Here is a 23,148-nt window from a genome sequence, read left to right on the forward strand (position 1 = left end):
GACAACCTCAAGCTAGTCTCATATCCACCTTGAGGTTGAGAGGGGCTGTTAACGTGTGTATAGTATTGTGGGCTTGGTCCAACTAGATTACTTACTTGTGTAGTACACATTGTACTACACTCTTACTTGTACTGCATTTATATTTACTTGTACTGCACTCATATACCTCATATATAAAGACACTCATGTATATTGTTTCAGTGAAAAATACAATACTATTGAATTCAGTATTTCTAACACCCAACATAAGCTTTCCTTTTTGATTGAAGAGCGATCCAGAAATCTGCGGGGACCCAAGGTATGAACTGTCATGTGAGAACAATCGAACGGTGTTACACTTATTTGCTGGAAAATACTACGTACAAAAAATCAATTACAATAACTACACAATCAGGGTTGCAGACTCTGGTATACACAATGACAATTACTTCCCCACCCCGAGTTATTCCTTATATGGCTATAATTTCAGTACTGAATCTGCATAGCAAAGATTTTTATGTTCTAGTTTACCAAGACTAGTAAATTTGCTAAAAGAAGATTTACAAGCAGCCATTTCATTCGTTCTACGCCAATTGTGGTGTGAAGATGGTGAGAAGTTTCACTTGCTAGTTGATTGACGAAGATATGGTCCTCGGTGACCACAATGACCTGACGTTTGAGATAATGTAAACCAAAAAAAAAAAAACCTATCTTATGCGCAATCAAGAATTCAACAATTACGGAAAGTGTACACGTATGAGACTGAAAAATCAGCACTGCCCTGCACCTGCATAGCAAGTCAGTCCTCTATCAATCTATTCTCTGCATATAGCCGAACTATCTCGTGATTTTAGTTCAGCAATCATGGATATAAACGGTGTATGCTAACAGACACGTGATTATAGATATAAGTGATTAAATTTATCATTTTAAAAAAAATTTAAGTTTTTTGTTGATAATTTAACATAGTTAATTGATTAAATTCGAGACAATCGGTAAACCAATACTGACGATAAGCATGCTAGTGTTCAAATCTAAGTTCAGGTCAAATAACTTACCAAGATGCTTCATCTTGGCGTTAGCACATGCGTCATCTTTTTTTTTTAAGAAAGTAACAAGTAGTTTCCAATGAAAGTTCGTGGCAGTGCTAACGCCAAGAACACAACAAAAATTTCTTGGCGTTAGCACATGCGTCATCTTTAAATTTGTTGTGTTCTTGGCGTTAGCACATGCGTCATCTTTACGCCAAGAAATTTTTGTTGTGTTCTTGGCGTTAGCACTGCCGCGAACTTTCATTGGAAAGTGGAAACTACTTGTTACTTTCATGTAGAAGATAATATACTTTTCATCAAGACCATAAAAACAAGTTCATATTATTATCTTCATCCACAGCTAGCTGTGGAAGTTTTCTAGTATGTACTAGTGCAAGAAATTCCTCTCCATCTCCAATGGCAGGAGGATTGGCGTTCACTATAGGACTCACAGCCCTTATTGCTCTTGCACTAGTCCATGAAACACTCAGTGCTAATGATCATTACTGTCCCCCTTCTTCCTGTGGCAATATCCCCAACATAAGCTTTCCTTTTCGATTGAAGAGCGATCCAGAAATCTGCGGCGACTCAAGGTATCAACTGTCATGTGAGAACAATCGAACGGTGTTACACTTGTTTGCTGGAAAATACTACGTACAAAAAATCAATTACAATAACTACACAATCAGGGTTGCAGACTCTGGTATACACAATGACAATTACTTCCCCACCCCGAGTTATTCCTTATATGGCTATAATTTCAGTACTGAATCTGCATATCAGCTGAAGGTAAAAACGTTGAAGCTGTATAACAGTTGGACCTATGGGAAGAGTCAGGAGATTAATCCTGAACTATCATGGAGTGTGGTTTTCATGAGCTGTGAAAAATCAGTGTATTCTCCTTACTATTTGGACACTTCTACTTGCATTGACAACTCTTCTAATTATATATCTCACTCCAAGAGGTATAGATATGTTAAAGTTGGTACAACGATCACAACCGAAGTGGCGGACTCGTGCCTAGTAGAGAAGATAATTCGGACATCGTGGCCAAGAAATGATGACCCAAATGTATCCTGCAATGATGTCCACAATGAATTGGTATATGGTTTTGAGATTTCATGGCTCCGAGGTAAATGTGAAAGTATGTGCGAAAGAAAGTTCGCCTATTGCGACCTCAAGGACACGGACCATGTTCAATGCTCCGGCAAGCTCGATGGTGGGTAAATAATGTGATAAGGGCCATAATACTTTCCTTTTTCTAATTTAAATATGCATGTTCCGCCATTATTTTCCTTTTGCACATCTCTCTCACTAATCGTTGTATTCTCCCAACACAAAAGCTGATGATATTCTTTTTCTTTGTCAAAGCAGCATTGGAGGTCATACTGAACAGCTTTTGCCCTAAACGTGGAAATTTTTTATGCGAAGGTAAGGCATCGGCACAAGTTGTTCTTGTTTTTTTTTTTCCACAATGCAATTCCACGAGTTGTGTGTTTGATTTCCAACTTTTACCCCTTCTTTTAGATCTTAGAGACTATGAAGAAAAAAACGATTACTATTGAAACTCTTGTTTGTTGATATGGCTTTAATCAAAAGCTCAAGCCAAGTTGAAGCAAAAATTACTAGCAAAAATTATCTGAATTATTGAATATATGTATACTCCTTGCCATATATATAGTGTGTGAACCACAGAGTCTTGAACTTACTTATTACGATGAGAGGAGGATGTTGATGCATGAGATTATTTCTAATCTACCATGCATAGAGGCGTAGAAAAAAAATTGAAGCATGGCGCAATTGATAATGTTAAGAGTTTAGCCGTTTATGTACAGTTTCTAATCTGGCCTTTAACTTATTTTGATTTTAATGGATTTTCTTTTTTTTTTTTTTTCTTTTTTTTTTCCTTTTCAGCTGTTCCTCTCGTTTTTTATGGTTCTTATCAGATATTGATCTTCCTCATCAGTGAGAACTTCTTACTTTCCTCTTTCTTTTTGCATGATCATTTCTTCTAAAAAGAAGGATGAAGAATAATTGGCCAACCTTTACACAATTCTCTTTATAGTTCAAATCAGTGTGAATTTAGATTTAATCCGGTTGTTTGAAAAGTTTCAATTAAAGTCCTACATTTTTTAAATTGTTTCAATTTCTCCCTCAAAAAGATCGTTGTCAACTGAATGTTCTGAAGAATCAAATAAATTGCGCATAAAGACCCGTCACAAATCAACACTACAAAGTGATATTTTATTACCAGAAAAAAAAAAAAAAAAAAAAAAAAAAAAAAAACCCTCACAAAACGATCAGATCGTCATTAGACTGTATTTATTTGCTAGGATTATTTAAAATAATTTTGAAAGTTCTTTTGTGCTAAATGTTTTATATGATTCACATGGAAGCATTTGTGATATCCATACGTTTTAAATATAAATTAGATGAATTTCCATTTGTTTTTGTTAATAATAATTCAATGAGGGGGCAGAGTGAATTTATTTAAAAGTTTGTTGTTTCAGTTACTATTTTAAATTTTGTATATATAATTTGAAACCAACCCCAAAAAATATGAGAAATTATGTAAGTTATCATAAATAATTAGTAGTGGAGACAGATAAAGATACTACGTACACTTGAAACAAAGCCTATTTACGCTTAATAAAAAGAATTTAGCATGCAGTGATACACCTTGCAGCAAAAGGACTTGAATTAACTAGTTGACAACGGTGTAGCAACATCACTCGTTTCTAATGGGTTTTTCGATGATGATCCTGCAGTGGCACACCTTGCAGTAAAAGTTGTACTTGGGAGTCCATTTATGGTTGCATTTTTTATTTATAAATGGCGTAAGCGGAATTTATCAATGTACGACGCAATTGAAGAGTTTTTGCAAAGCCACAATAACCTCATGCCCATAAGGTACTCTTACTCAGAAATTAAGAAGATGTCCAACGGTTTCACGGAGAAATTGGGAGAAGGAGGCTATGGCTCTGTATTTAAAGGAAAGCTTCGAAGTGGTCATCTTGTAGCTATAAAGATGTTGGATAAGTCCAAATCCAATGGCCAAGATTTTATTAGTGAAGTTGCAACAATTGGAAGGATTCACCACACAAATGTTGTGCAACTCATTGGCTTTTGTGTTGAGGGACTAAAGCATGCTCTTATATATGAATTTATGCCTAATGGTTCTCTCGACAAATACATTTTTTCTCAAGAAAGCAGTATCCCTTTAAGTATTGAGAAAATATATGAGATTTCTGTTGGAGTAGGTCGTGGGATTGAATATCTACATCAAGGATGTGACATGCAAATTCTACATTTTGATATCAAGCCTCATAATATTCTTCTTGATGAGAACTTCATCCCAAAAGTTTCTGATTTCGGGCTAGCAAAACTATATCCTCCAGATGATAGCATAGTTTCTTTGACTGCTGCAAGAGGAACACTAGGATATATGGCCCCAGAGTTGTTCTATAAGAACATTGGAGGCGTCTCTTATAAAGCTAATGTCTATAGTTTCGGCATGTTATTATTGGAAATGGCAAGCAAAAGAAAGAACTTTAATAAATTTGTTGACCACTCAAGCCAAATTTACTTTCCAACTTGGGTCTATGACCAAGTTTGCGAAGGAAATGACATAGTAATGGAAAATGCAACAGAGGGGGAGAAGGAAAAAATTAAGAAGATGATCATAGTTGCATTACGGTGCATACAAATGAAGCCTAGCGATCGACCTTCAATGAATAAAGTTGTAGAAATGCTTGATGGAGAAATTGAATGCTCACAAATGCCTTCCAAGCCTTTCCTATCATCTCTAGGGGATGTAAGAGACGACTTATATCCAACTTGCTCATCAATTCAATCAAGTGAATCAAGTAAATCATCTCAATTTTAAATGCAAAGAATTTGATATGTCAGTAGGCTGATTTACATGTGAAAGTTTCAGGAATTTTAGGTGTTGGCTAATTCCTCAACAAGTTTGCTTGTAATCTCTACAAAAGTTTACTTGTAATGACAAAGTTTTAATGTTCTTGTTTTCAATGTCATTTGTAATCATGTGGTGTAATCAAAGACAAAGTCTGATAAATGCCATCACTATGCAAGTCTAGAGATTTTTGGTAAAGAGAAATCAAGATCGATCAATTGAAATCAAGTAGTTCAAAAATTTGTAGAACAAAAAGTTCGCCTGATGTACTTATGATACATCCTTTCACCCTTAAATAGCTTTCTAAATAGTTATTAAATTCATTACAAACTTTGTTACTTAATTGATATTTTCTTGCATTACCAACGAAAATATGTATAGTAAAAATTCCCTTCCCATAACCTTTATCAAATTTTGAAAAGAAAAAAATAATAAGTTTCAATTAGCTTAATTGGGAAAAATTCATATTCTCAAATAAGCGACATAATTTGAATCTTGTTTACATTAAAACAAATTGGTGTCTTTTTTATGAACTTATATCATCTATCATTTTACACCTCCCCCCCCCACCCCCCAAAAAAAGTATATATCATTAAAAAAATTAGATTAATAAATTAATCTTTAAATTTGATTCATATCAATTTAGGGACTTTGGAAAAGGAAAAGGAAGTTTCATTTATTCAATTCTGATAACATGTTTTCAAGGGAATCCAATAGGTAATATGAAATTCCATGAGAAGGAAAAAAAGAAGAGAAGAAAAAGAGCTAGTATGAAATTGACTGAACATGAGAAATGGCCAAAATGTTACCGCTCCATTTGTCATATCTTAGTTTTAGTCAATGACAAACCAAGCCCGTCTAGCTCAGTTGGTAGAGCGCAAGGCTCTTAACCTTGTGTAGTGGGTTTGAGGCTTTGAGCACCACGGTGGGTGTTCTTAATGTTTTCTTAGCAAAAAGTTTTAGTCAATACCGTGCACATTATGGGATCTAGTGACATTTTAATGTAACTTTGATAATTATTCAAAAAATAATGTAACTTTGAGGCATGTTAAAAACTATTTCTTTAAATTGATAATTTTCCTAACCTAAGGAGTTCGTTATCCAATTATTTAAGAAATAAAAAATATAAAAAATCACGCACACATGGTCAAGTACACTACACATGCGCACATGTTCTTGAATGTCCATAAATTTTCTAATATTTAAAGTGTTCTAAAAAACATGTCCATAAATTTTCAAAATTGTTTTATTTGTTGGCCTTTGTGTTACTTTATATTTTCAAAAGACTTTGAAAATTTTCAAGATGAAACAAGTCTTAAAACACAAGCTCACACCCTTTATCGCATAAACAATCTACACAAAATATTTTAACAATTATTACTTTTAAAAAAATAATAATAATAATACTTATTTAGCCAATTTAGTTGAAGCAACATGTAGGATGATTCTTTCTTCCTTTCCATGATTCCTATATATCCTTTTTAAGTTTCTAATTTTTCCTTAGATAACTAGGGCATAACAGAGCACTTAGTTGGGTATAAAAACAACCAATTTGACAGTGCGGCTATTCAATTACGGGTGTCCAATTGCAATATGCAGAGTTTAGAGAAGATATTTAAGGTGTATGGGACATAAGATTTATGTTCTAGTTTACCAAGACTAGTAAATATGTTCTAGTTGGTAGTTGGTTGAAGAAGATATGGTTCTCGGTGACCACAATGACAATTGATGTTTGAGATAATGTTTGGTACCATTGTTTAAACAATAGTTTTTAGTTTTTAAACAATATTACACGTATTTTTACACACTTTTTTACCTATACGTATTTTCACAAAACAACAATAATGTTACTAAAAATCTCTTATCAAAGGGGCTCGTAATTGCGATAATTGCAATAAGTGTACAAATAGAGAGTGATTGATTAGACATTTAGAATTTAGAAAGGATCATCGTCCAAATAGAAGAGAAAAATTATTTGTTGACTAGAAAAATCAGCACCCTCTTGTAGCTAGCAAGTCATGAGTCCTCTATATAATTTTGCATATGGCATAATTAATAATTGGATTTAGATCTCAATCAATAATTGCATGGTGCAATTATAATGAAACTAACTTGTAACTTGTGCTTACACACAGAGATTTTCAATTGTAACGGTATTATTGATGTTATATATATATATATATATATATATATATATATATATATATATATATATATATTTGATATTCATGTAGACAATATAACATTTTAAAGAATTAAAATGAGAGACGAAAAGAGGAAAAAATAGCTTGGAGTTTTTCAAAGAAGTAATGAAATGTAAATCTAACTTTGGATCTGAAGCACAATAATCAAACGAAGATATAAGATTTGAAGCAGATTTACTTCAATTAGAAGTATATAATGGCAGAGAGGCAAATCAATAATACTAGGCTTCAAACGAGAAGCCTATCAATTAACCCACGAAGATCAGGTTTCAAAGATCTGAATCCGCTCTTAATCGACAAATTATTTGTACTGGATGTCTTTTAGCTTGGGTGCCTCCATGTCAAGCAAGTCCAACTCAATCCTACGAGCATGAATCATTCATTTTAAGTTTAGTAAATTTAGAGAAACAATCAATTTCACAATTGTCTTTGGTGACAAGTTATTAATGGTGGATGAAAAAAAAAAAAAATAACGGGTACATATAAAAATCAATAATAATCAGTCAACTCAACAATTGAGAGACCTACTATAAAAGCTATTTTGTTTGTAGCATTAATCTTTTAACTTAGGTGTTTGTTTTTGTTAAATTTTTGTTTCATTTCTAACCTTTTCTCAAAAAAAGAAAAATCATTTGAATAAGTTTATTTTTTTTAATGGTACATGCAAAAACCCACACAAAAAGAACCCACATCGGCACCAAAGCATACCTCTTGGGATATTTTCATCCATGCAAAACAATATAATATTATAATATAAACTAGCATAATATTAAAATGAGATTAAAAAAAAAAAAAAAGAAGAAGATTATTCATAGAATCATTGTAGAACATGACACGAGGTCCAGCTCACATGAGATTGATTTTCGAAGTGAAAAACCATTTCAGTTTCAGAGACAAAGACTCATCAGAAAAGCAAAAGCGGCACTCAACACACAAGACATCTCGTAAGGATTAGGTATAGATACACGTTTTCTACATATACACATGCACTCGTATCTACATTGTTTTCAACAGACACCATATCTACATTTTGGCAACACTAACAGCTTTTGCTCAACTTGGTGATTTTTAGATTTGGGGATTTGGATCCATGAAATATATCAAGATGGTTAAACTATAGCATTCTACAAGTTTCAAGTATTCATTAATTGAAATGTACTCAAATCAGGAGATATAGACAATGCTCGTGGAGAATTTGATTTGATATATATATATCAGCAAAAGATGTAGTCTCTTGGAATGCTATGATCCAATTACTTGCTCTTCATTTGCTTGGCTCAATTTCATTTGATGATAACGACATGCATTCAGCCATATGATATAACCTTTATTGGAGTATGATCAGCTTGCAGCTGTGCAGAGTTGATTCAAGAAGGTAGGCAATATTTCAACACGAGGACAGAACATGGAATAAGTCCTAAGTTGGAGCACTATGGATGCATGGTTGATCTTTTATGTAGAGCAGGACTTTTGGTGGAAGCTTTAGATCTCATCAAAAAAATGCCCATAAAACCAAATGGGGCAATCTGGAGAAGCGTACTTGCTGCATGCAGTGTTTAAAAATGTGAAGTTAGGGGAGGAAGCAGCCAGACACTTTGCTATATCCTGAACCATAAAATGATGGAATCCACGTTTTGTTTTCATGCATCGAAGATCGTTCTCATCCAGAATCTACAGAACCTAATGCTAAATCAAATGACTCAAAAGTTGAAACTGGCTGGCTATGTTACGTTGCAGAAACTTCAAAAGTTGCAGTGAACGGAAAATTCAAGCACCGTTTGGTCACCCGTTTTAAACATTAGTGTTCAGTGTTTAAACAGTGAACACTAGCGTCCAAAATCAAAAAAACACGTTTGGTGGACCATTCGTATTCAGGGGTTGCTTGAAAAACATTGTTCAAAAACTCATGTTTAAAATGATTGTTTGGAAATCACCTCCAACCTGTTTTTAAACAACAAACACTAGTGTTCAATGGCAATTGGGTAATTATTTTGAACACTATTATGGGCCCACCTGGTCAGCTTTTTTTCAAGCATTGTCTCCTCTATTCTGACCATCTCTTCACGCCAAATCCATCTGCACTTGGTACCAAGATTTTCATCTCACCCACACAGTTAGAGCAACCCAGCGGCATTAATCTCACCCACCTCCATAACTCCCCTCATCGACCCAACGCCATTAATCCTCACCCACACAATCAAAGCAACCCAGCGGCATAAATCCTCACAAAAAATGATGGGTTGACAGCAACAAAAGCTCGATTAGTTGCTAGGTCTTGGAGTGCTAACAGTGGAGATGAGATCCGAGGAACGTGAAGCTCAGCCGTGGATCTTTTGAGGCGTCGATGGAGATGAGGATTGTGCGTGGGTTTGGTTTTCTGCTCTCAGGGAAGAGAAGGGATAAAGAAGGAAAGAGAGGAGCAATGGGAATATTAGGGGTGGCAATTCGTGTTCGCGTGTCGGGTTCGTGTCGTGTCAAGTCATGAGTATTCGACTACATAGGTTAACACTAACCCGACCTGTTTATTAAACGGGTCAAGATTTCTCAACCCTAACACGACCCATTTATTAAACGGGCCAGTCGTGTTGACCTGTTTATCAGATTTTATCAAAATGAAAAATAAAAATTAATGAAAAAACAAACAAATAAATATTTTTAATATAAAATTCAGAACTAACGAGTAACTGCATCACAAATAATCATTCAAAATTAAAGCATATCTCAATATCACAAATAATCAATTACAATATGTCAAAGAAAATAAATCACAACAATTAATAAGTTTATATACCTAGAGTTTGAAGGGTATATTGGTAAAATATCATTTAATTAAACGAGTCAGATGGGTCAAACAGGTTCTATGTGTTCAACACTAACCCAACCCATTTATTAAACGGGTTAGTCGTGTCAACCCGAATATGACACGAACCCGTTAAGCCTCAACCCATAACCTGCTAATTTCGTGTCGTGTCGTGTCGGGTTCGCGGGTCGTGTCAAATTTTGCCACCCCTAGGGAATATGATGTATTCTCTCTCCTGATTTAAAAAAAATACATATATTTATTTTGTACTTTGGTCAGCTTTTTTTACAAAATTACACACATACCAAACACATTTATGTTTTTTGAACAATGAAAAATGTTATTTAAACCATGATACTAAACACATTTTTTTGTTTTATAAACACTAAAAACATGTTTTTCAACAATACTTTTTAAACCACAGTTTTCACATCTTTTTAAACAACAATTTTTGAACTCTATGACCAACCGGGCTCTCAATTTCTCTACATAGAAGACTGGCAATTTCTTATGCTTTGTTGAAAACACAACCAGGGGCCAAGATACTTATTTTAAAGAACCTCAGGGTCTGCTCCAACTGCCATTCTACATTTAAACTTATTTCCAAGGTTTACAAACGAAAAATAACTAGGAAGGTTCCTGTTCTTGCAATGACTGGTGAAAACAATTTCAAGGGTATATTGGAAATTTGCGTTCTATATAGTATATTCTGCAATTTTAACATCAACTAAAATTGGCGTTATGAACAAGGATTGGCCAAAAGGACAAAGTTAATGAGATTATTATTGTTGTCAAATAAATGTCTCTACACATTAGGTTGATATCCATTTTATTATGATTCAAAATGTACATCCATTTCCCCATTTTTCACCTTCATGCATTAAAGCTTTGCAATGGCATATACATGCAAATTAGATCTTGCAGGGAACTTTAGATCTTCCCAGCCTTCATCATCCACTTTAGAGAAGTATGAGTCAACCATACGGTCACTAACAAACTCCAATTTAGAGGGCTCCCACTGTGAGAGAGAGCATAAGATGAAATAAGAAAAATAAACCAACAACAATCTATATTTATGAAAATCATTGAGTGAGAAATCTAAAATGATAAAGATACAGAAAAAGAATGCATATCTACCCTTGGGTTCTTATCCTTATCCAACAGTATAGCTCTGCAGCCCTACAGTAAAAGGGGAGGTCTTAAATCATCCTCAAAAGAAGAAATTAGGAGAAGAAAAATATGAGTAAGATGAAACCTCAAAGAAATCCCTGCTGATTTTTCCTTGCATGACATGACAAACCATTCTATACTCACGAACAAGGCATTGACCAACACCTTGGAGCCTTCCTTGTCTAATCTGTTTGCAAGCAGAGAATAAACATTAACCGGAAACAAGCTCATGAGACAACTTCGTTTTGTCTACATTTATAAAGTTATTGAGGGAAATAAATATTCTTGCAGATGTTCCACTTGCTATTTTCAACAGGGCCACACATTTATATAGATCCAGGTGTATCATATATCTTTAATGGTGGTAACCATACAACAGAGGAGATCATATGTCAGATAACCCCCACATTCTATCTTCAAACTTCAAATGATATGCTCTCTTGCACATAGTGATAATATTTTATGTACTATAAATTTTTTTTTTTGATAAGTAAGAAAGATCAACCATTGTGCTATTATTATAACTATTATTACAACTATACTGTGCATATCAACCGATCTGCGTCATTCTCTTTATGCAAAAAAAGCAGGCAAAAGGTACAAGGCCATTATTTACTTTTGATCAAAACAAAACTTATATTGGCCTATGAAACAAAAAAAAGAATCATAATAGCAGGAGTGCAGGACATTCTCTTTCTTAGGATCCAACTTGATTATCTATACATTTCTGGTTGTTCCTTCAAATTCTACCACAATCCCCACCCCACGGTGGCTAAAATAGTTAACTCAAATGTTCTCCAATGGCCATAGCACATCCTGATTCCTGATTGAACAGTGCCAAACTATGTCACAAGTCATATGTGCTAGGTGCAGATGACAATCTAGGCGTCAAATTAATTTCATAAACAATACACACAAACAAAGCCTTATCTATTTTTCTTTTCAATTGATTCTTCAAGAGAGAAATGAAAAACACTTGATTTGTTTGAGCATTCAATTTGGCCCATTTTTAAGTATTAAGAGGTAATTTTTCATAACATTATCTAAAAGTAGATAAAAAGTCCAGCTCAAGAAGTTATCCTTCTTCCATTTAGTCAGAGATTCTCTCGTTGATTACACGTTTGACGGAAGGTCGTTGCACTTATCACTTGTTTAAAACCTTTTAGCTCATTATAACACTTGTCGATAAGAGTTAGTGTTGTATTCCAACATGGGTAATCTGAATATTTTAGTGTCCAAAAGAAAACAGATGCCACCGCGTCCCCTTTTGCCAACTTTATATAGGTTCTTGTTGCACTTATCACTTGTTTAAAACCTTTGAGCTCATTATAAAGAAATCCCTTGAAAAAGGGCACTTTTTTCAGTTGTCAACCACTTTCACGGTTATAATTCTGAAAATTGAATTTCAATGCTTCAGAAATTGCCACCAATGATAGCTTTGTATACCGTAAATAATTAGAGCAATTAATGAATATCCCACAGGGCTACATTCTAACAGAACATGTAATGATGGACACCTATGGATTATATCTCACTGGTGCACCAAATTATCCTCAGCACAAACTGCACATCTTTACTTGTAGTACAAAAAATTAGATGACGAGAACAAACAGAGTCAGACATCACAGATTAGGGAAAATTTAGAATTTATCGACATATGTTTGGGTTTAGGGTGAGGAGAATTTGTAGATCTAGGGTTTGAAATTTTTAAAGAAAGGTTTATGGGGTTGTGTTAAAAATTAAAAGGTGGTTTGATGAGTCATTTGATGGCTATATGGTAGAAGAAAGTATATAGGGATTTAGGGTTTTGGTAGGAAAAAGAAAGGGCTTGCTTTGGGCTTGTAAGGAAGAAGGAAAAGAGAGAATTTTATGTTGTTCAAGCACTGCATGAACAATATCCATGGACAGTACCACAACAAGGAGAAGAAGAAAAGAGAGGAGAAATTGAGAAAAGAAAAATAAGGCCAACACGCCTCAATAAGGAGAAATTGGGAAAAGACATATTGGCATATTTCATTTCTTTCCTAAAAATGAGGATTTATACTAATTCATTTATTTCCTAATAGTGAAGATTTATACTCTACAGTTTTGAGAAGCCACATAATTTTTTATGCTTTCTTTAAAACAAGAAAAACTTGGACATAGTAAGAGCTTCTATGAAGCAAGAAGAGGCATGTATGTATGTATGTGTGTGTATATTTTTTCTTCTCTAGACAAACCTTTGCCCTTAGGATATCTATTAAGATAAATACTAATTTCGTATAGTCACTATTGTGTCTCTATCATGCTGTGTCCTGCCCACTATAAAATATACCGCGTTAGATATTAATGTCCTACATTCAGACGTTTGTTGTGTTGGTGTGTCCTTATTGCATAAAAGCCATGTCTTGTCTCCATGGATGACAAATAGCAACAGATAGAACTCGAAGGCATTATCGGTTGCTTCTGTTGCAGTCCCAAGTGGGGCACATGGTAACATATCATCTAACCTACTTAAACTATGAGAATCACGCCATCATTATATCTCTCATTTTAAGCGGGGTCCTATTTTCCGTTAGATCATTGAACTTTTTTATCTGATGCTAACAACAATATCTAAGTTAACCAATCAGAGGTTGTAGATAAGAATATACATGCAGTGTGTCACATAATGAATATCTTAAACACAACTACACATGTTAATCATTATATAACGATTAAATGCTGACTGGATTGGCGGTATGAATGCTTACTGCTCCCTTACCGATCTCAGAGAAATTTTAAGGCTCGTTGGAGATGCTCCCTTCAGTGACTGGAGTGTTGCAGAGATCCAATCATCCTTCTTATTCAAGGTCTCTTTTTCCTAAAACAGCCAGAACAAGACCATTACCAGGCAAGTGGTAACATGCAAACACCAAAAGTAAAAGAATATTACTCAAAGCACTAGTAAACTATTAGAAGACATCTTACAAGACAACAACAAATTCATTTTATCAACACACAAAATTTAATATTATTAACTTACAAGGGAAGATATAATTTCTTCAACTGTTCTTCGAGAGAAGCACCTATCAATGACATTCAATCTGTAGCCAAGTGACCACGGAAAAACTGAGGATTGGAGTTAATCAAGAAAATATTATTAAAAAAAAAAAAAATTAGAAATTTGAGGATCTTGGACAGAAGCATAGGTTTGCATTTCAAAAATGAAAACATTAGTTCTTTAATACAAAAACTATTCTGATAGAATTGTCTAGCACTTAATCTGTGAGATATAGTTCATTTATCGCTGTATGTTAAGATGATACATATAGAAATAAATCAATTAAGCTTTTTTCATATGAAAATTCATTGAGAGGAGTTAACTTCATTTCCTTGACATCATAATTATTAAAAATCCTTTGCATGCATGGAATGCAGTTTAATGAATAAAACATGTAGAGGCCATTAACTAGAACAATGCATTTAAGTGAATAAAAACTGTAGAGGCCATTACAAAAAGAATAATATTTACAATTATGAAAGCAGAAATAACCTGTGATATGCACTTTGCTCTTTCATATAAGGTTGCTGTGAGTACTCATCAATCACAGCGGAGACTATGGTTGGATCACTTGAATCTACCTTGCACAGTGCTTCTTCCAACAAAGACAACCTCTGGCCAATAATCAAAAACACATAAGGCATTCAAATGCCATAATATTGCAAATTAAAAATAAAACATTTGGCAGAGAAACAGAAAGGTGAGGACTACACATGCATAGCATTTCATGTTAATGGCATGAGCCAAAAGATTTTAGAGGATAACTCTTCAAAGAGAAAGTAGGGATTGTAAGTATATCCTACACTTAGCCCCAAGGGGTTGATCTAGTGGCTCTTAAGTCCTCATGAGATCTATGAGGTCCCAGGCTAGCTAGGGACCATTCAAGAGATTCCTACCTGTAATTACTTGGTATGAGTGGGGTAGGGGACTACACACACCCAGGAGAATAGTCAGGGGCTCCAAGAGCTTTGGACACCCAAGTTAGCTAAAGAAAGTACATTCTAGACTTAAGAAAAACCCATTATCAACGTTTCAGCACATATAATTTTATTTTGTACCTTTGAAAACCTGATTTCCCAATCAAATGCAAATCAATGACTATTACAAATGACATTTCCTTGAATTTTAATTTGAAAGCTCCTTGCCATATTAAAAGAGGCAACTATTTGAAAAATTAAAACTACATAAAATGCAAAGTATGTCGCACATATACATATACTAGCAAGAAGTCTCTTGTAAGACATTACATACGAAGCTTGTGGGATCGTACAAGAATGGCTTCTGGAACATTGTAAGAGCATTAGAGACGAAGCTTGCTACCATTACAACCTAAAATGCTTTTGGCAATATGTTGTCATTTACAGCACAATCATTTCAACCTTGTGGCTCTTATCTACAAGAACTTCATCTGTGCTTATAAAAATCAATGAGAAATCATGACAAATTTCACATTAAAACTCACATTTAATGGAGAGAATAGATTTGGATTATTAAGAATGAGGGGAATGTACCAAACTAAAGGCCTGGTTGTGGCTTTTTTAGAGATGTTAATATTGAGAAACACAAAAGAGGGGAGAATGAAGGCTGGAGGAGGAGACTATGGTTTTCATTTTTTATTGGAAAGTTATAAATACATGCAATGGGTCTCAAACCCATTGCTTTGTGATCCATACCGTTCTTACAGAAAAAGGAGCTGCCATTTAAGTAAGAGCTCATTGGCAAATTTGATTTTTTATGTTTCTGGTAACTGACACCCTCACCTTAAGAAAGGATGTGCACCCTCGTCATAGAAAAGTATAGTACAGATATGTATGTATAATGTAGATCACTAATTTACTTCGCGCCCCCCCCCCCCCCCCCCCCCAAAAAAAAAAACCATTAAAAATAGTCCTTGGAAAAAGATACAATAAATCATAATGTGCATGTACAGTCTCCACATGCCAACAAAAGCATGCTGATGCATGTTACTGCTTTCAACTATTCTTCAACCAAACAAGTGTATCTTTTTCCTTCATAATAATTGTGAGCACTATACCTAAAATCAAATATTTAAAGTAGGATGGAGTACTACCTTTGAGGGGACAAAGTGAGTTGCAAGCCCACATGCAAGCATTTCAGCACCATCCAACCTCGCGCCAGTAAGACCAACATATTCTCCTGTCAATGATTTAGAATTATAATGAATATCCGAGTACAAATGATATCTAAATCTATAACTTCATGAAAGTAGCAAGAACATAAGCAAAAAGATATGCATGTAGAAGAAGGGAAGGGGAAGGGAGAGAAAAGGTTACCAAAAAAAAAGGTCATGAGTATAACAAAACAATGCAAAATATTTCATAAAGTAGAGGGAAGAAGATAAGCATAAAAAGATGTAAAGACCACTTTGTGACACTTTTAAGCTTAGATGCAACCTGCTGCTAATTTTTCTTTAGAAACATAGAATGCTTATACCAACAACTTATATATATTCTAAATAAAAAATTTAAAAAAATTACAATATAATAAGGCTGGGTTTGGATAGCGGCAGACCGCATGTCTGCATTTTTTTATGTGGGTCCATGCACTATTCACAGGACCCGCAAGTACAGATTTCAGCAAATTTTTCTTTAAAACTGGGTCTCACAACGCTATTCACACATTTAAAATTATTTTGCTATAGTGTTTTCAGTTTTCAGTTTTTAGCAATAAGCGGTATCCAAACAGAGCCTAAATGAGATTAAATTCTATAAGGATGTGGAATAAAACTCAAGTTTTACACCCTGCAATCCCAATATGCCACATCATCAAATCACATATTAAAGAATAGACACAACCACACCTAATCAATTCTAATACTCATTTGAAAATCCATCAACCACCTTTTCTTTTCCCTTCTGGCCAATATTTGACAAAATGTATGCGTAAAGAAGGCACTGGCAGATTTTTAATGAACCAACTAATCACCTACGTCCCACAATGCATAATTTTAAATTCAGAGTCAGTAAGTAGAGAAGACTTCGGATAAACACTTCTAACTTTGTCTAGATCTGAGAATTCTTCCAATTTTTTCTTTCTTTGTAATTATTTAAACCTTCCACTTATTGTCAAATGTCAATAACTTTAGGGAAAAAGACAAGTTTTTTAAAATTAATTTTTATAAGGATATCATCAACAGCGGTCTGGAGTTCATCCAAATTGCAAGTCAAAATACCTAGTATTCTGTTCATAATTGCTGAAGAATTAATAAAACTTAAGTTTTCTAGTAGATTAATTGCATGGTTTGAAGAACCAATACCCATAATGGTCTGTTGATCCTAGGTTAACTCTAAGATATGATTCATTTTAACTACTTCAGTCAACAGTTTTATTTATTTATTTATTATTTATTATTATTATTATTTTTTTAACAATAAGTACTTCAGTCTCCATTTTCATTATTTTCACTTTCAGTGAGCTGTAACCACCCTTTTAAGTGCTTGATCCCTTTTCCCCCTTTCTTTCTTTATTAATTTTCTATTACTTTTTGTGCTAAGAATTTTTAATCCCCATGAGTTTCCCAACCTACAGATTATGCACCTCTCTCGGTAACTTGTCTCATACCATGATAACAAGCACATATGATACTCTCACCAATACTACTAATTCACAATAGTATCAGTCAGTCATACATACTAATACCTACAAATAGGAATTGAACTACTCAAGAAAATTTAGTGCTAAAGAAATATAACAACCAAAATCCTACTGAAAACGAACTTCACCCCCTTTTCAGGGAAGATTTGGTATTAAAAGAGTTACTATATAGATCAATGATGTAACTGCAATTACCAAAGAATCCAGGGAGTCTTGACAAGTAATAAGAGGCACCTACATCGGGGAAGAGTCCCAAAGCTGTTTCTGGCATCGCAAAGACCTGCAATATCAAAATGCGTGTTAACCAAGAAACCTAGATCTACTATTTCTTTCTACAAATTTTTTCTTTAAAGGAAGGTGTGCAACACTAGGACTTTTTTTTTTTTGGTTAAGTAAAAAGGTATCCAAAGTAAAAGGGTGTAACACTAGGACTTCCTAGGAGGTCACTTATTCTAATACTAATATTTTCCAAGCACACTTGTTTTGGAGTTTTAATTTGATTCAATGCTTTAGTGCTGTTATGATCACACGCAAGAAAACTAGAACTACTAAATTAAAACAATACTACTCAATCCTTCTTTTTATATGTAAATACAAATCATGTATCCGTATGGAATACATCAACAATAAATAGAATGTACAAACCAAAGTTACATACCACTTTAAGACAAATGAATGATAACATTTCAATTGATAGCATTGAAGAAAAAAAGGGGAAAGGAAACCAGAAGCTTAAGCCCCATAGCAAAGATTAAGCTTCAACAATTGGTCATTACAATGAAAATTACCTAGATAAATGTTTTACCTCCAGAATAAAAACACATAGTAGATCCCAAGCAGGACCAGAAAAATATCAAAATCAGATCAAATTGAACACTTCTGTATATTACACATCTCCAGTTTGTCAAACTTTTACAAACTCTGTTTACTATCCAAGCATCTCTGCCAATAATTCAAAAAATTAAAGCAAGATTTCTTATTGTCGAGCAGAATGAAGATTTTGGACACCATCATTTAATATTCTCATCTGCAAAGAGAAAACTTAAGGAAACTTTAATTGCCACAACCAGAGGAATAAGTCATTTATGGACCTTTTCCCAATATGTAAACTATGTCATTACAGACCAAGGTAAAAATTTTGAAAATTTTAAGTGGGAGACAATGCAATGTCCTTTTGGGTAAATGAGTGGTGAATTCTTGTAGAATACGTCAGGAGTGCATTCCAATTTCCAAAACTTAGAAACACAAGGTTAAGGCCAAACAGTGCTCTGTTGTACGCACAATGTCTTCAAATAAGATTCTCAAGGTGCCCATTTGATCTCCTAAAAAATTGGATGCTCCCTGGCAGGAGTTTCATCTGCAGGTCAACCCCCCTGATTCAACATGATCTATTGATTCACCATTTGCCTCAGCTTTTTTTTTTTAATTGACTCAGGAAGCATTAAGATTATTTAAATACTGAAAAAAGTAAGATGAAAAATGATATAACAACCCAGATTTAGCAAATATTGTACTTACAATTATGCATAATAAGTAAAGAAAAACATTGCCATTAGCAGGCAACAATTAAATAAAAAAGGGAAGGGGGAAGAACAAGTAGTGAACCATGAGATAAACAACCACATATAATTCCCTACTTTGTGCATTCAAAACTGAAAATAATCAATTGAATGAGATAAAATAATTAAAATACATTACTGCTGGAAAGTGTGTAATTCATAATCATTTGCAGGGAGAAATTAAATTTCTATATAACTTTATACTAGTGATCAATAGAGATACATACCGAATTCTCTGTTGCAACCCGGAATCTACCATGTATGGAAACCCCAGCCCCACCTCCCATGACAATTCCATGAAGGATTGAAACCTTCAACAATGTTTGCATGCTAACAGTTAGAAAGAATATATACACGCAGATAACAAATGCTAAAAATACATTAAAATTTACACTTCATAGTGAACTGGGTCACCTGGGGTTTACGATATGTCGCCATAATGTAATTTAAGATGAACTCCTTCCAAAAAAAATTTGCACCTAATCTCCAGTTACCTAATACATACAAATATGATGGGAAAGTATTACAGCATTTTCATTGATGTCCTTTACATCTTAAAAAAATAAATACTTGACATTTGCATAAAACTTTGAGCATCTTCTAAAGAAGAGATGACTGAAACACTCCACAGAACCATTAAAGGGAAAGAACATTAGCAGAAAATTTAAGAAGAAGATGATTCATATCAACCAAGAGTGAACCTTATCTGGGTGGTAGGTCATTAATAATCTAGATGTTAAGGATCAGTGAGGTGGTCCAATGAGCAATAACAAGAGCCTATACCTGCACCAATATCACGAACAACTGCTGAAACATCACCTCCAGCACAAAATGCTCTTCCCTTTCCCTAAAAAATATGACCACAGAGGACATGAAGTCAGTTTGCTTTCTCTGCAAGGCTGAAACAACAGAAAGTATGTCGAATTTTTGACTTATAAGCTTTAGTTAAACAAATCAAATCACCTATGTATCATATATGCACAAGAAATTTTCATAAAACTTGAGCATATGAACAATCTTTACTGGCTATTCTAAGTAAATTTACAAATTTTTTTATAAGGCGAATTTACAACTAAACTAAATGAAGTTTAAGTTCTTCAACTTTTGCAAGTTAACAACCTTAAGTTCTTCAACCATAAGAAGGTTGCTTTTAGAAAAAAAAATCGCAGGATTAAAGGACAAAATCCTAACAACATGTATAACAAAACAACAATCACAATGATTCATTAAATGTAATATGCACTGCCATGTACCTGCATATACATTTGTGAAGATCTGCCAAAATAAAGTGTCAGAAAGATGCGACTGTCTTTCTGATTTATTTCCAATGCAATTTGAATATAAGACATGAAGATAGTCTCTTAGAATGGACATACCTTGAGTATTACCAACTTCACATTAGAATCCTCCTCGTAGGCAATGAAAAGATCCAATAGCTGAGAAATCTAGAATGTTTATTAAAGAAGAAGAAGAAGAAGAAGAAGCATTAAACACAAAATTCCGGATAAAATATTATAGCAAATTGGTTACTTCGTTTACACTATCACATGCATGCACAAGTATTGCCCTATTGAAATAGTTATGCATATTATTATATTACAAAAAACAGAGTATCATGACCGCAAAATGGGATGAGAAAAACCAAAATAACAAGATTTGAAAATGGCAAAAACTTCCCAGGTAAAGTTGTGGTTGACATACCAAAAAGTAAGAAAAGGGCATTTACATTTAAAAGAACAAAGAAACAGAATAAGGTTGATCCACCCAAAGGAGTAGAAATGGGAATCATCCATATTCCAGAAATTAATTCAAAATATTAATGAGTCCATCAATTTTCAAACAAGGAAACAGAATCACATATTGCAGACAAAGCTTTGCATACTACCATCGTATTTCATTTATTTTATGTCATTATTTATAATTGACTAAAAGAATTATATAATAAAATCTAAATCTAGGGCATATGAAAGTATAGGGTCCGAAAAGTGAAGCTTGCATAGTTTTCCTATAATAAATGCTTTCCGACATGTCAACTAAACCTGATAAAACCAACCAGACTTATAGCTGTGGCTGGAAACTAAAACCATGTGTAGAGATAAATGTTCACAGTACTGACCCCCTTCAAAGGTTGCCTTTTGAAACTAATGCATAAATCGGATTAGAGAGTGAATAATTTTTATCAAAAATAAAGTTACTTCTGCACCAACCACAAGCTGAGCTTGTAGTTAATAAGAATAACAAGGGTTGGTTTGCAAGACAATCCTCGCCAGAATTGATAGAAAGAAAACGCCAAAAATAACAATATCCACTATAAAATTTTACATTTTTTTCCTGAAGAAAAATAATTGCACCAAATAATGCCATTCAACCATATGTCTGTTTCTCCAAAAAAAACCAACCTACGTTTGCATGATTATTTAATGGAAATTTTCCTGAAAAGAAAAGATACCCAATGTTCATATAGTATAAACCCCACTCCAACTTCTTCTTCTTCTTCTTCTTCTTCTTCTTTTTTTCTTGTTCCTACAGTTGCAATGTGCAAGAGGGTGGGATATTTTTTCTATTGATTAAGAGGGTAAAAGCCTCAACTGGTAGGACTTGAGTGGGGGTATTCAATAAATTCAAGTGGAACATCATTTGATATTCGAAATAATATAAAGACCCAGAAAGAATAATTATGGGGTGATTTAAGAGAAGACGGTACATTCATAAATGCAGTTTTGCTATCATAAACTAGATCCTCTCATATAAAGTGGTGTAGCCAGCAACAAATAAAAGCATATACACAAGCAGAAAAGCACAAAGGAAAACTTATACACATACATACATGCATACATATATTTCAATGAAAATGCATAATATAAATGATAATGCAGGAAAAACACATGATCGAAAAGTAAGTTAGGCGTGATACCATTTGAAATGAGAGGGCATTCAATTGCTTAGGCCTGTTCAATGTCAATCTTCTTGCAGACAACTTCTCTTCAACCAGAACCTGTCAAACAATAAATCAAAAATAACAACATATAAGTACCGAAAACGCGCAAACTTAACAATCAAAATGCCCTCTAAGACATCTCCAAGGCCGCCGCGATTATTAAGGTAATTTATTCAATGATTCCAGTTACTCTTTCACAGTAGGAAACTAACTACTTCCATAAAATCAATCAAATTCCTCACACCCCATTATCGGATTAACAGCATAACTTAAAATTATTTGAACACTACAATTTCATGAATTCATTAAATTTAAAAATAAAAATAAAATCATTAACACCATATTATCACAGAAAAAAAAAAAAAAAAAAAAACCCATGTTTTCTATAATATTCAAAAGCTAAGACTCTGTTTGGTTGCCGAGAATTTGGCTGGTAAGAGAAGTTTTTAAAGCCCTGCTCCTCAATTATTGTATATTTTTTTCTCAGCAACCAAACAGAGCATGGAAATGAACTGAGAGAGAGAGAGAGAGAGAGAGAGAATTGGAGAGACCTGAAGTTCGTCGGGTTTGGAAGAATTGAGTGGAGCCATGGTTCTGTCTCGCTCTGTGAATTCGTGATAATTGCTGTGCTGATAAACTCGGTGGTATGGTATGGGGGTTCGTTGCTTTCACGGTTGGGATTTTGCCAATTTCCTTAAAACTCACCTATATATAGAAACGACAACTCTCGAGAGGACTTTTCATATCCTACTTCATCTTCTTTTTTCTTTTTCTTTTTCTTTTTTTTCTTTTAAAAAAAAATTAGAATGCATTTTACTTTTATATCTGTTTATGCAAAAATAACGGTCTGGTTTAGGTCAATTTTAAAATAAGAATTTTTTTAATAAGATAAAATTTAATTAATTATTTTACAA

The 23,148-nt window shown here is 33.9% G+C and overlaps 2 protein-coding genes across 6 annotated transcripts; one reads left to right on the forward strand and one right to left on the reverse strand.

Moving 5' to 3' along the window:
* The first annotated feature begins 1,248 nt into the window (after positions 1–1,248).
* LOC142617478 (rust resistance kinase Lr10-like) lies at positions 1,249–5,154 on the forward strand. 4 transcript variants are annotated; one of them, XM_075790357.1, is made up of 4 exons: positions 1,249–2,229; positions 2,385–2,441; positions 2,925–2,975; positions 3,779–5,154. In XM_075790357.1, exons 1-4 carry the CDS (start codon positions 1,428–1,430, stop codon positions 4,894–4,896), a joined length of 2,028 nt encoding a protein of 675 aa, XP_075646472.1. In that variant the 5' UTR covers positions 1,249–1,427; the 3' UTR covers positions 4,897–5,154. The 4 variants fall into 4 exon arrangements, with proteins under 4 accessions (XP_075646472.1, XP_075646471.1, XP_075646473.1 ...); XM_075790356.1 differs by having other exon boundaries at positions 1,291–2,229; positions 2,382–2,441; XM_075790358.1 differs by lacking the exon at positions 2,925–2,975 and having other exon boundaries at positions 1,291–2,229; positions 2,382–2,441.
* A 5,528-nt stretch (positions 5,155–10,682) lies between these two features.
* Positions 10,683–22,969, reverse strand: LOC142617608 (3-hydroxyisobutyryl-CoA hydrolase 1-like). Of its 2 annotated transcripts, none has more exons than XM_075790519.1 (14): positions 22,786–22,969; positions 22,211–22,291; positions 20,673–20,741; positions 20,080–20,143; positions 19,711–19,790; positions 19,524–19,607; positions 17,933–18,017; positions 16,194–16,279; positions 14,615–14,736; positions 14,105–14,165; positions 13,844–13,942; positions 11,186–11,287; positions 11,068–11,109; positions 10,683–10,948 (listed from the first exon to the last, which is right to left on the reverse strand). In XM_075790519.1, the coding sequence occupies exons 1-14, from the start codon at positions 22,822–22,824 to the stop codon at positions 10,811–10,813; spliced, it is 1,152 nt and encodes a 383-aa protein (XP_075646634.1). In that variant the 5' UTR covers positions 22,825–22,969; the 3' UTR covers positions 10,683–10,810. The 2 variants fall into 2 exon arrangements, with proteins under 2 accessions (XP_075646634.1, XP_075646635.1); XM_075790520.1 differs by having other exon boundaries at positions 20,673–20,732; positions 22,786–22,941.
* Between the last annotated feature and the right edge of the window lie 179 nt (positions 22,970–23,148).

This window comes from Castanea sativa, chromosome 11 (genome assembly GCF_040712315.1).
Source record: "Castanea sativa cultivar Marrone di Chiusa Pesio chromosome 11, ASM4071231v1".
Classification (NCBI taxonomy): Eukaryota; Viridiplantae; Streptophyta; class Magnoliopsida; order Fagales; family Fagaceae; genus Castanea; species Castanea sativa.

Bases quoted from the DNA above. Each gene is read 5' to 3' on its own strand.
- LOC142617478 (XM_075790356.1), top strand. From the start codon at position 1,428: ATGGCAGGAGGATTGGCGTTCACTATAGGACTCACAGCCCTTATTGCT. The intron at 2,230-2,381 runs GTGGGTAAATAA...TCTTTGTCAAAG, and splicing joins ATGCTCCGGCAAGCTCGATG to CAGCATTGGAGGTCATACTG. The intron at 2,442-2,924 runs GTAAGGCATCGG...TTTCCTTTTCAG, and splicing joins TGGAAATTTTTTATGCGAAG to CTGTTCCTCTCGTTTTTTAT.
- LOC142617608 (XM_075790519.1), bottom strand. From the start codon at position 22,824: ATGGCTCCACTCAATTCTTCCAAACCCGACGAACTTCAG. The intron at 20,742-22,210 runs GTATCACGCCTA...TAAACATTCTAG, and splicing joins ATGCCCTCTCATTTCAAATG to ATTTCTCAGCTATTGGATCT. The intron at 13,943-14,104 runs GTAAGTTAATAA...TGGCTGTTTTAG, and splicing joins AAGAAATTATATCTTCCCTT to GAAAAAGAGACCTTGAATAA.